Here is a 14,046-nt window from a genome sequence, read left to right as displayed (position 1 = left end):
TTGTGACAGTAACGGCTAACCATTTATCATAGACATCCTTTCATATATCACATCAACATTATTATACTACAATCTTTTTTATTTTTATTTATTATTTTTATTAATATTTTCCTCTCAAATTTTTAGTCTTTTAAACTTTTATTTTATTTTTCTTCTTTCGGCATATATATTGATAGGAGTTATAGCACATGTGTAATTTTCCTTTCACACTTTTTGTCACTTTTCTGTTATTGCTGTTAGATAGTTAGTTGGTTGAGAAACTGTTGAAAGGGGCTGGAAGCTTCCCCTGCAGCTTCTCTGTTCTACCTCTCTATATAAGTGACCACTCTCATCACTGTACACAAGTTTGGCTTTCAATCTGAGTTCAATCAATGAAATTTCCTTTCTTTTCTCTGTTCTCTCTATCAATACCTTCTCCCCTTTAACTCTTCTTTCATCCAAATTACCCTTTATAATTTGGTACCTTTCATGGTATCAGAGCATATGGTGCCATAGCTTCCGCAAAGACCAAGTCTCAAGAACAAGAAAACCCTAGCTTTTTACAATGGCTCAGGGATTCATCGCAACACCGATCTCAATGAAGCTAGATGAGGACAACTTTTTGCAGTGGAAAGATTAAGCACTTTCAACAATTGAAGGGAATGATATGTTGAATCATGTCACAGGAAGAGGAGTTCCTCGACAGTATGTAGTTGAAGACGGTGAAACTGATGCAGTGTTGAATCCACAGTATCAACAGTGGAAAAAGCAAGATGCGTTGCTCAAGTCTTAGCTCTTAGCCTCAATGAGCAAGCCGTTCACTACGCGAATGGTTGGATGTACCTACATTCATCAAGTGTGGAAGAGGTTAGAGGATCACTTCACCTCTCAGATCAAGGCAAAGGTCATGCAGCTGAAACACAAGCTCAGTACTCTACAGATCGGAGCGTCCGTGACAGAGTATGTACTTTCAATTAAAGGAACTATTGATGCATTGGTTTCTGTAGGAGAGGTAATCAATGAGAGCGATCATGTAAATGCGATCTTGCATGGTCTTACTGAAGAATATTCCTCAGTCTACACCTCTGAGTTAGCAAGAGCTCAAAGCATAACAGTGGCTGATTTAGAAGCCTTGTTACTCGCACATGAGAGTATGCTCTCCAGGTTTAGAAAGCCTGAAGCGTTTGTACAAGCTAATCTTGCTCAATTCGCTAGAGGTGGCTTTCGAGGAAGAGGAGGAAGAATGTCTCGAGGAGGCAAAGGTGGAAGGTTTACTCAAGACTCCTCACTGCAGGAACAACCAAATGAAGGACAATTCCATAGAGGCCAGTTCAATCGAGGAGGTAGAATGCAGAATCCAAGAGGTTATACGAATGAGAGACCTCAATGTCAGGTTTGTAACAAAGTAGGTCATACAACAAGAATTTGCTGGTATAGGTACAGTGAAGACACCTATGAAGAAGAGTATGAAAATGGAAATGGAGGATACAGCAATGAAGGTTATAGCAGTGGACACAACCAGGCATATAGCAATCAAAATAGATCAGAATACAGCAGTGGAAATAGAAGCAATCAGGCCTCTCAGCATATTTCTCAGCCTCATGCCAACGGTTGTAATGTATTGGCAACACCTGCCACAATTCAGGACCCGAACTGGTATCCTGATTCTGGAGCTACTCATCATATGACTCACAATGAACAGAACCTGTTAGAAAAGGAAGAGTATTGTGGCAATGAGCAAGTCATTGTTGGCAATGGAACAGGTTTGCACATTTCTTTTATTGGTAAATCGTGTATTAAATCTGATTTGAGCTCTAGAAAGTTATATCTTACAAAACTGTTGTGTGTGCCTAAAATTACCAAAAACCTGATGAGTGTATATCAGTTTTGTTGTGACAACCAAGTCTTTTTTGAATTTCATGATGATAGGAGCTGCATAAAAACCAAAGACACTCAAGAGATAGTGCTTCAGGGAGTTGTTCACAAAGGCCTCTATAAGTTCACAACTCTTCAAAGCTTTCCAGAAGCTTTCACTGCATCAGTAGGAAATAAAGATAACTTGCTGGTTTGGCATTCTAGATTAGGAAATCCCAACTGTAGTGTTATGTCAAGGGTGTTAAAATCTTGTCATATTTCACTTCCTGTAACCAAAATTGCTTGTTCAGCCTGCTGTATTGGCAAATATCATCATTTACCTTTTTCCCTTTCACAAACTATATACAATCATCCATTAGAACTTGTACACTCTGACATTTGGGGGCCAGCTCCTATTGCTGACAATAATGGACATTGGTATTTTGTAAACTTCATTGATGTCTTTTCAAAATTTACGTGGCTTTACCTAATCAAATCTAGAGCTCAATTAAAATCAGTATTTAATCACTTCCAACAAACTGCTGAGTTACAATTAAACACTAAACTAAAGATGCTGCAAGGTGACAATGCTGCTGAGTATGTGAGCTTATCAAAGCTGTTGCAGGAAAAAGGAATTATTTGCAGGTTTTTCTGCCCTCATGTTCACCAGCAGAATGGAGCTGCTGAAAGGAAACATCATCATGTGGTTGAAATAGGACTTACCTTACTTGCCAATGCATCTATGCCTATCAAATTCTGGGGAGAAGCTTTTACTACTGCTGCAAAGTTGATAAACATGCTGCCAACACCAGTCCTAAATGGAATGTCTCCCATTGAGAAATTGTTTAACAAAAAGCCCTCATATGAACAACTTCGAGTCTTCGGCTGTTTGTGTTTTCCTCATCAGAGAGCTTACAACAAGCATAAGCTGGACTTCAGATTCTCCCCCTGCACCTTTATTGGGTATGGAACCTCTCACAAAGGCTATAAATGTCTCACCCAAAATGGAAGAGTCATCATCACCCCTCATGTAGTGTTCTTTGAAGACCAGTTCCCTTATAGACAAGCAACAAATCTTGCTCACAATGGACATGTCTCAGATAGACAAGATACCTCACCTAGTGTGCCAATCATTCCAACCATTCCAAGACTCCTTCCAAGCTCAACTGGCAATCAGCCCTCTAACAGCAACACCAACAACCAGCAATCAGCAACACTCCAGCAACCAGCAGTCACACCCTAAATCAGTGCTACTCTTAGAACCCAAATGCCAACAGCAGCCTCTTCAAGTTCAGTTTTAATTCCTATTAATGACATTGAAACTGTGCTACTAACCTCTAAAGAATCAGCATCTCTTTATCAAACTGCAGCAGTCAACTCTCACCCAATGATCACCAGGAGTAAAGCTGGTATAGTCAAGCCAAAGATCTTCCTTGCAAGTGTTGAGCCAAGATCAGTAACACAAGCTCTCAAATCTCCAGAGTAGAAGGCAGCTATGGATGTTGAGTATGATGCTCTAATAAAAAACAAAACATAGGAGTTGGTGAGTCTTCCACCCAACAAAGAAGCAATTGGCAGCAGGTGGGTATTCAGATTAAAGTATAATGCAGATGGAACTTTACAGAAACATAAGGCAAGATTAGTTGCTCAAGGGTATGCTCAGAAGCCTGGTTCAGATTTTACAGAAACTTATAGTCCTGTAGTGAAGCCTGTGTCCATTAGGCTCATATTATCCATTGATGTATCCAAGTCCTAGGCAATTAGGCAACTAGATGTCAACAATGCTTTTTTTCATGGTGACTTGACAAAGGAAGTTTACATGAAACAGCCCCCAGGTTATGAACAAGGAGATCCATTGTTGGTGTGCAAACTCACCACAGCTCTCTATGGACTAAAGCAAGCACCAAGAGAGTGGTACCATAAGCTGGCTGGTGGTTTAAGAGAGATTGGCTTTGTTGCCACCAAATCTGACATCTTAGTCTTCATTAAGGAATTTAGTGGACTAAAGACCTATGTGCTTGTGTACGTTAATGATATCATAGTCACTGGAGAATCCCCAGAAATTGTGAGGGATGTCATAGCAAAGTTGAATGCCAAGTTTGCCTTGAAAGACATGGGAGATCTCCATTACTTTCTTGGAATCCAAATGAATAAAACGTGTGATGGAGGGCTAGTACTTACTCAACAAAAGTACATTGGTGAGGTCCTAAAGAAGGTTGGCATGGTGGGCTGTGCACCGTTTCACACTCCTTTGCCTTCCACAACAAAGATCACATCCCTTGGAGGATCAAGCTTTTGTGATCCACAGCTGTACAGGTCAATCATTGGCAGCCTGCAATACCTAACCATAACAAGGCCTGAGATATGTTACAGTGTTAACAAGTTATCACAGTTTGTGCAAGCTCCCCTAGAGTCTCATTAGAGGCTGGTCAAACGCGTGCTAAGGTATCTCAATGGAACAGCCAGCTATGGCTTGCATCTGAAACAAGAGAGTTCCATGGGAATAACTGCATACAGTGACTTAGATTAGGCTGGAGATCCAGATGATAGAAAATCCACCAGTGGCTATTGTATATTTCTTGGAGCCAACCTAATCTCTTGGGCGTCAAAGAAGCAAACAGTAGTGGCCAGGTCAAGCACTGAAGCTGAATATAGAAGCATGGCAGAGGCAGTAGCAGAGCTGTCCTGGATAAAGACTATGATGAGTGAGCTGCAGCATCCCTCACCTGAGGCGCCAATGCTGTATTGTGACAATTTAAGTGCTGTTTTACTTGCTGCCAATCCCATCCTTCACTCCAAGTCCAAGCATTTTGAAATAGATATGCACTTCGTTCGAAACTATGTCAACACAAAGACAATTCGAGTTAGTCACATCCCAGGCTCGGTTCAAATAGCAGATATCCTTACAAAAGCAGTCCCTTCTGAGAGCTTCCTTCATTTTCGAGGCAAGCTGAGTGTTTGTGATCAGCAACGAATCACCAGTCAGAATGACAACAACCAGAGATGTTGAAGAAAGGAGCTGAAGTGTTAACTAATATTCAGTATTTAACAAAAGCAGATAACTAGAGATGATGATAGGAGTTATAGCACGTGTGTAATTTCCTTTTCACGCTTTTTGTCACTTTTCTGTTATTGCTATTAGATAGTTAGTTGGTTGAGAAACTGTTGGAAGGGGCTCGAAGCTTCCCCTGCAGCTTCTCTGTTCTACCTCTCTATATAAGTGACCACTCTCATCACTGTACACAAGTTGGCTTTCAATCTAAGTTCAATCAATGAAATTTTCTTTCTTTTCTCTGTTCTCTCTGTCAATACCTTCTCCCCTTTAACTCTTCTTTCATCCAAATTACCCTTTATGATCTGGTACCTTTCATATATTATTAACTGATATTAAGGACTAATTCTCTTATTATATTATAATTCTTTATGATAACTATCAATTTTTTTTATTTTATTATTATTCAACGCAGTCTCAAATTCTTCTCTCTAACATAACTGTTATTTTTTAAGTACAACAAATTGAGTTTGAGGGCTCTTATTATTACTACTACTACTATAATTCCAATTTATAGTTTGAAAGCTTAATTTATCCTATTAAAAAATACACAGGTCAAATTTGGGATTGTAATTCGACAACTATAAATCCGACCCAATTATATCTATAAATTGAAATTCAAATACAATAACAAATATAACTTATCTTTTGTTAGAGAGAATCTTAATCTCAACAGCCCATTTAAAAACAGGGTAAAGTTTGTATGTTATTTACTCTAAATAACTTCATACTCATTTTCTACTTTTATTAACTTGAGCGTCGAAATGTCTTTTTATCTCTTGAAGGTGACGTATATCTCTTCTACTTATTTCAAACAAAGAAAAAATCAATCCCTAAATAAGACAAGTTATACCTCAAACCCGGATTACTATGCGAGAACAGGTATTAATAAAAATATATATGAAAACATGTTTAAAAAAAGACCAAATTAATCATACATTACAATTTTTTATAAATAAATAGCCACGTTGATCACAATGAATGATATCAACGGAAGAAAGATTTATAAAAGGGTTTTGAAGTATCCGTATATAGATATTGGATGAAGATTTGAACTTTCTGGGTGTATGCGAATCGATTAAAATATTTGAAGAGCAAAACCTCGTGAAATGCAAGGAGATTAGAACTTCCGCTCCGCCCCCAATCAATTAGTGTTTCTCCACAATGATTTAGCTAGATAAGGCCGGGTAAAGTGGTATCTGGTAAACTTATGATTAAACAAATGAAAATGATGAATTCATTCATCTAGAGACCAGAGATTTGATTTCATCTGAATCATGTGTGTATGAGCCGACATCCATCTAAGTTATACAACTAAGCATGCACAGGGAAAGGGAAAATATACTATGATATTATTTATTTGCTTAAGAATTTAACCTAAATATGCGTAAGCCATAGTAAATTAGGTATGAATGATCGTGGAAATGGGTGTCTCAGTAGTCAATTCTGAAACTGAGCACGATAGTCTTACAGCCTTAGCTGAGTAAACTGAGTAACAGAAACCTACCAAGGCTTGGCTTCCCACTTCAATCTTGTCACACTTTCTTAGAACTGCTAACTTTCATAGTTAGATTCTTTAAAACAAGTCATTTATGAAAGTAATAGTTACTGAAATAAATTAAATGAAAGGTTAAAAATAGCTTATTCTTTTCAACATTTATGGAGGCCAAGTAAATCTTTTTCCCCTTTCTTTTTCAGTTGGTATCGGTTTTAGTTAAGCCAATTGTTGATGACTTTCCATGATCGCTTACGAAGTTGTTACTGAATTCTGATACATTAAAAATTAATTCAAAATTGCCACCTTGGTTTGAAATAGTGGCTTCTGGCTGCATTGTCAGTCTCTCTACCATAGTGTTATAATTTGCCGACTGCCACGCGCACCCAACCCATTAGGTTATAAGCCCGAGTCATATGAAAAATGATGAAGCTATCGATTACAGAATCTTATAACAATTTTCTTTACTAGCATATGAAGGGTTCCGAGAAACGGACTGAGAAATACAAAAAGGACCCAACTAAGTTCAGTAAACAAAACCAATCAATGACCAACGTTCATATCCTTAATCTTCAAAACACAAAAAGGGGGATTGAAATACATGTGTATGAGAATTGAATAATAATGATATATTATGACGTCAATTCAGCGGTGAAAGTTCATACAAACTACACATGTTAACCCTTCTTTTGAATTCACCAATCGATCTAATTATCAAATTGGTTGAGGCTGATACCTTTAGCCACCTCCAGACTTGAGTGTATTGCTCAGCCTGCATAAGAAGTCAAGGCCATTAATACAGTACAGCACAGCAGAATAACATTTCATATTGCAGATGCCTCTTTCCTTATGAATTAGTACAGACCTAAAACCCTGCAAATTTATTCAACTTACCAGTCCAGGCCCTCAAAAAGTCCTTCGCCTTTTATGGCAGAAGTTTTAAAAATAGACCATTGGCGATTTTTTATCTTGTGCAATTCCAGAGACTCTGTCACTGCAGCATCATCAAGGGCACCAGGAAGGTCCTGTATAGAGGAAAGAGATGGTGAAACATAAAAAAGGTACGCAAGAAAAATAAATTTTAAAGAACCAATATTATGCATAGAGCATATTCAATGTCAAAAATGTGCATACACATAAAAGTACTTAAAGTGAATATTGAATATATGCTTTTGCATCATGTCACTCAACAAAGATTTATAGTAATATTACCAGCTTGCTAACTTTAAATATTTTATTTCTTAGTCCTCCTTGTTATGAGAATCCAACAAATATAGATAAAATTTTCACCTGTTTGTTTGCAAAAATGAGAACAACTGCACCCTTTAGCTCTTCTTCCTGACAAAAAGGGTTCAGATAAAATAATTAGTATGGAGTATTTTTATAAAAATTAAATTACAACCATAGGCAGCACAACTGCTATTACTAAAGCTTTACCTTTATCCAGGTCATGTGACAACTAAACTATATTATTATTAGAAGTATAACTCATCACCACCGCTCAGCGGCTTGTTATAGGTATAAGAGAATTTTAAGAATCATTCACACCAAGTTCTTTGATCAGCATTGATGCAAAATGCAAATGAGGAACAACATACCTCCAGAATAGCATGGAACTCTTCCTTAGCTATCACAAGCCTATCGGTATCACTCGAATCAACAACATAGATTATTGCTTGAGTATTTGGAAAGTAACACCTCCAATATGGCCTAGAAAGAAAACCACGGCAATACACCATAAGCAAAAAGATTGGTAAAAGCAATGGAGACTAGACATAAAAGAGAGTTATATTCAGTAGCCATTATACCTTTCTTTGTCTATGAGAAGCAAGGCAAACAATAAATGCAAACATTTTGGGCATTGAAATGCCTTAAATTAAAATGAAGTAGTTTTATGCTGCACATGCTTATCACATGCAGTTTTTTGGAATAACATGGAGGGGATTAAGCATAGGATGGTTACAGGATGCTCAACAAGGAAAAAAATAAATAGTACAAGCAAAGGCAAATGACACAGTTCAAAATTTTCAAACCACTGGATTTTAAGTTGAAACTGAATCTAGCCCAAAAAATAAATTAAAATAACAGAAGTTTATCTCTGCATCCACAAAGCATGGCTAGTTGATGTTTAGTCTTAGTAATATGTTTCTTCCCACAAGGTGCTACTAGTGCCACCATAATTTCAAACTCATAGGATTAGTCAGTGATATCAAAACTTCTGTATAGTTTGTGATCATATATATAATCAACAAACACATTGTAACCAACAACATTGTCCAGTTGTCTTTATGTATGTTTTTCTTTGTTAAATATTAATTCAATTAAATTCCAGATATATATATCATTCTAAACACAAAAATTGATTATCCAAATAAGGATTGGTACTTTTATATACTAAATGTAGAGGGAACTTTCGTTATAGTCATACACACAAGTCAAAGAGTTTAGTAGCCACGTCAAGTCTAGAGGCCAAAATATGTAGTACAAAACAAATTGTTAAGTCCAAATCCTTTAGCATCCTAAATAACTATTGTAGTACATATTCACATTAAATAAGAATGAATAAAACAAATGCAAATTGGTGCAGCATTCCAAAACATACAAAAAGTCACCCTAATATTAATTTAGTAAGGATTAATATCATACATCTTCTTTATCAGTTAGAAAGAAGCAAAAATGAAATAAAATGGCTTACCTGATACTGGTTTGCCCACCTGTATAAGAAGAGTTTTGGTATCAGTATTAGAAATAAGAAAAAAGTCATCGTTGTTTGCTACATATGAAGTCTCATGTAAACAATGAAAAAATTTGAATGATTGAAAGCAATGACTATATTGAAGTATCAATATATCTCCAAGTAAAGGTAGTTTATTTTCTTCAAAACATAGAAAGTGAGAATGCATAATCAAAAACAGCATTTGAGGATTGAATATGAAGAGATCATGATCATGTTATTCTCAAGGTTTTCATTGCTTTTTAATCTTTACCCAAACTCCATCAAATTTCAAAAATACCAAATTACCAATTTATACAGAATAAAGATATTTATATTCAAAAGAAGACTAAGCTATGGCATCTCATTTTGTTAAGGCAGTGCATTATAACCAGCAGTAGGAATGTATTTAGCATGAGATAGAGGAATTTCACATTGTTTGTATACAGCCAACCAGGGATGAATCCCCCTGCACAATTCAGAAACACAGACACAAAATTTAACAGTGTATGTCATCAAAACCATGGTTTTATTCACCAGTCTTAAGTTGACTATGTCTCCAATACTAAGTAATTTCTGATCACGGGATGCCAAGTTTCTAAACTGGCATACATTTATAATAATCTCTTTAATCGGTTCCAAACCAGTACAACAAATGCGCAAAAAACATTTGCATTGAATCAAGATGAGTAAAATTGTTACCTAAATCCCAAACTTGAAATTTAATGTTGTTATATTGCACGGTTTCAACATTAAACCCGATTGCTGCATCAAATTGTCAAATCAAAAAATAAATCCGTCAGTCACGACACAGAAGCTCGTATAAGCAAAGCACAAGCAGCATGCACACACGAAGATAAACGATATCCGTAAAATGAACGGAAATAAATCTAAATGAGCTGAGGCAAATGAATCTAAAACGAGATCGAGTACTAACTTGGAATCGTTGACACAACTTCACCCATCTGAAGCCGATCTGAGAGGAAATGTACGAGAATAACCAACAAATTAACAACGAAACAGAAGGAGTAGTAAATGTTACCGAAGAGGGACGAAAACAATTTCGTGAACACTAATCCCATCTTCCGATTCGGCAGAAGCGATGGGAACCGTGGAGTCACAGGAAATCAGAGCATGAAACGATTCACGAATGGCTCTGCGCACAAAACGGCGACGCGTATCGGGGATCAGATCTCTAGTACGGAGGTGCGCGCGAAAAATTGTGGAAAACGAGGAGAGCAAGAGAAGTGAACGTCAGTGTGAATCTGCATCCATAATTTCGTGACTCAGCACTCAGCAGAGAAGGTGAGACGGTCTCTGTATACTGTAAGGGAGAAAACGAATCACAAAAACAAAATCGCGTATTTTGCAAGGTACTGTGGGTTTTTTTTGTTTTTGGTCGTGAAGGTACTGTGGGTTTGGGCCTCCACTTTCCCAATTGGGCCTGACCTCAATTTCGTTGGGCTTTTCCCTCTACTCGATTTTCAGCTATGTTTGCCGTACGTGTCCATAAGCTAATTTGATATTTAAGAGATTGAGTTAATAGTCGAAATCGTCCCTAAAAGATATCTTGATTTCTATTTTCGTTCTCAAAAGATAAAGTTAATTAAAATCGTCTCCGAAAGATGACGGACATGATCACGTTCGTCCTTTTGTCATCTCTTTCGCTGAGGTGGCTAACGTTGGGTGACGTATTCCGTTAACTGCCAGCGTGGCAAACGCCTAAGTATACGTTGTTGTTGCTGACAAGGTAAGTATGTTAAAACAGTTTAAATCAGTCCATTGGTTGATGAACCCTAATCCTAAATTCGATGAGAAATAAATTGCGGTCAACACTCAGAGGGCCATATAGTTGGATAGAACTTGGAATTGTTGGGTCGCCGGAAGGATGGAGACAAGAAATGGAGGTCTTAGTGGTGGTGTGTCGTTTCTGTCGCATGACAGTAATGGTTCTAGCGCTTCAATGCGAATGAGGAGGAAGACTCATGAGGAATCATGTTTTTGCGGGTTGAAGGTTGTGATAAAAAAATCTAGGACAGCAGAGAACCCAGATAGATTATTCCATGCATGTCCAAGGTACCAGGTAAGTGGTGTTGAAAAAGTTAAAGGTTTCCTTCTTGTTCTGTGTTATTGGGTGTTTTTCATTTGTTTTCTTTTCTGATTTTTCAATTTGCAGAAGGATAGTCACTACAATTACTTTAAGTGGGTTGATGATGATGACTATCAAGGAGTGGTTGAAAGTGGTACAAAGAAAGATTATAGAACTGATTTGCAAGTTGAAAGTGACTATGAGGAATGGAGGGTGAAGGTGGCATAGAGATTGGGCAGTTTGAAAGTTGAAGTTAAATCTTTGAAACTGCTAATAATTTTTATGTTTGTGATAGTTGTAATTAATGTGATCATTTGTTGTTTAATATGACTTCTAGGTAAACACAATTCTATTGAAATGTAATGATATATTGAGTTGGATGACTTGAATGAGAATAGATGTTTGAGTAGTACAGTGTTGTTTAGGATTAAGTTCAAACTCTCCATTTCTAGCATTGTGAAATATTGCAAATTAATCAGTGTCACCGTTGTTATAAGATTAAGTCATAAACAGACTAAGTAATCAAAGTAAGTAGTCATAACATCGTATTACCATTAAAGGCTAATTGTCACATTGTCTTAAGGATAAGTACCACAACAAATTCATAAGGTATCCAATTCTAAAAAGAAGGCTACACCAAAAGAGAAGGACACATGTAACTTTCAGATTACAGATAACCACAATATTTAATATGGTATTTCATTTGCCCTATACAAAAAACCTAAAGCAGCCCCATACAAAAGAAAAGTCAAGCAGAACACATTACTTTCTAATCAAAGTGTTTTATCATTCTTCCTTGGGTGCTTGAAGTCTGGAGTAGGTACAAAAGTCATAAAGTTGGCTAGCTTCTTAGCAGTTGCAGAACTTATCCCTTTGATAGTCTCAACAGAGATAGCCACTGGTGCAGCTGCAGTAGGTTTAGGGGAGCATCTAGCTCTTGCTTTCCCTTTAATCACATGTAATTTAGGTGGCCTAGCTACCACTTGATCCTACATAAGCCAATACCAAATGCACTCGTTAGCTGATAAAATAAAAGTGACATTTTTTACAATTGAGTAGTGATTATACAACATGTTATGTATCTTGAGTTGGTGGAATGCTTTCAGATTGGCTTATGTCAATATCTGTAAGAGGTTGGATGGGTGATGGAAGTGCAGGCAATGGTGCTATTGCTTCTGGAGCATTATCATGTTCAACAGGAATAACATTGACTTCAGGGTCAGCACCATTTGCAACAGGAGCAACAACTGCCAGTTGCAGCTGCATCTGCCTGGCATGTTCCTTAGCATCCACAACCTTCTTTTTTGTACATCCTCTTTTGTTGTGGCCAATCTCACCACAATACACGCATCTAGTAGCCCCTTACAAAGAACACATCAAGTGCGTCTCCATCAACGCCCATCAAGACTTCCGTATTGTCAGGTTCATATATCATGTCTCCATCAACAGATTTTTTAAACAATCCATCGTGGCAAAACACAAATGTCATGGGAGGACCTTCCATCTACAATAACAGAGACGGAAATACCATTAACAAAACACACTTGCATTAGCTAACTAGCTATTCCCAATCATAGGAAAACATTCCCTAAACCCAAAACGAACATGCAACAAACGAATAGAACCATCAATAAAATGAAACACCCCTAACTAAAAATCATCATAAAGCAAGTAAAAGCAAAGCATTCTGACATACTCATATCATATAAGAACATTCATACAAACCCTTAGTCACCCCAAACCTACCTTGACTCAGAGGAACACATGAGTCACGCCACTAGGAAGACATCACGCCACAGAATAACTCAAAAAACATGAAATAGGTTTCATCCTTACCTCTAACCGTTGCGATGGCTTCCTCCACTATCAATGTTGCTCCAAGAGACGATCAACTCTGTATTCAGTACCGATACCTCTTTTGTTTTAATTGTCTTCCAACACAGACGAAGATTGATGGCGTGGTTCAAATGTTGGGTTAAAGGCTTAGGGTATAGCTTGAGGGAGACGATACGTTTTGGAGCGAAACAAAGAGAGATAGTTGTTAACAGAGGGGGTGATGCTTTGCAACATTTTGAATCTCTTATGGACATTAAACGACGTCGCATCAAGGCCTGTAGCCCATTGAATCAAAATTGCGTTGTTTTGTTAGTGTGTCACGCTGGCAGTTAACGGAACACGTCACCCAATGTTAGCCACCTCAGCGAAGGAGACGACGGAAGGACGAACGTGATCTCATGTCCGTCATCTTTCAGGGACAATTTTGATTAACTTTATCTTTCGGGGACGAAAATGGAGATCGAGGTATCTTTTAGGGACGATTTTGACTATTAACTCTTAAAAGATTCATACACTAACAAAAAATTCGTTAAAAGGTATTTTAAAAAATAAAAAATTATTATGAGACTTTAGTTAACAAAAATAACCAATTATATTAAAATTATTAAGAAAGACCAAATAAAATTATAGGTCTAATTTTTGTGCTGTAACATTTTTCTTGCTAGCACATATATCATATATCCAATCAGACACACGTAAGCATGGTGGCAGTATTAGCGAAAACGAAAATATTTAATAATAAAAAATAATTAATAATCAAAATTTATTTTATTTAATATTTATTAATTAATAAATATTAAATAAAATAAAATTTAACTGTTATTTTTTTTTTACATTATTATAGAAAATAAAAAGTGATTTGCATTAAAGCATAATCAGAAGTACAACTGCTAATTAATATATATTTACGTTGCTGCATTATTATGGCATGCATATATTTTAATATGTTTATTAATAAATAATTAATTACATATATGATAATAATAAATAAGATAAATTTACACTGTTTAAATTATTTTTTTTATTAT

The 14,046-nt window shown here is 36.7% G+C and overlaps 1 protein-coding gene across 1 annotated transcript; it reads right to left on the bottom strand.

Annotated features, from left to right (window-relative positions):
• Positions 1–6,819: 6,819 nt before the first annotated feature.
• LOC107459850 (ADP-ribosylation factor 1) lies at positions 6,820–10,444 on the bottom strand. The gene is made up of 7 exons (XM_016078144.3): positions 10,031–10,444; positions 9,796–9,858; positions 9,076–9,094; positions 7,979–8,090; positions 7,671–7,718; positions 7,275–7,405; positions 6,820–7,152 (listed from the first exon to the last, which is right to left on the bottom strand). The coding sequence occupies exons 1-7, from the start codon at positions 10,173–10,175 to the stop codon at positions 7,119–7,121; spliced, it is 552 nt and encodes a 183-aa protein (XP_015933630.1). The 5' UTR covers positions 10,176–10,444; the 3' UTR covers positions 6,820–7,118.
• Between the last annotated feature and the right edge of the window lie 3,602 nt (positions 10,445–14,046).

This window comes from Arachis duranensis, chromosome 1, assembly GCF_000817695.3.
Source record: "Arachis duranensis cultivar V14167 chromosome 1, aradu.V14167.gnm2.J7QH, whole genome shotgun sequence".
Taxonomy (NCBI): Eukaryota; Viridiplantae; Streptophyta; class Magnoliopsida; order Fabales; family Fabaceae; genus Arachis; species Arachis duranensis.
Note: the sequence above shows the minus strand (reverse complement) of the source record. Positions and strands in the feature narration are given on the sequence as shown.

Excerpts from the sequence above, each read along its gene's own strand:
- LOC107459850 (XM_016078144.3), bottom strand. The coding sequence starts at position 10,175 with ATGGGATTAGTGTTCACGAAATTGTTTTCGTCCCTCTTCGGTAACATT. Across the intron at positions 9,859-10,030 it reads AGTTGTGTCAACGATTCCAA|CAATCGGGTTTAATGTTGAA; the intron begins GTTAGTACTCGA and ends AATTTGATGCAG. Across the intron at positions 7,719-7,978 it reads AGTTCCATGCTATTCTGGAG|GAAGAAGAGCTAAAGGGTGC; the intron begins GTATGTTGTTCC and ends CCTTTTTGTCAG.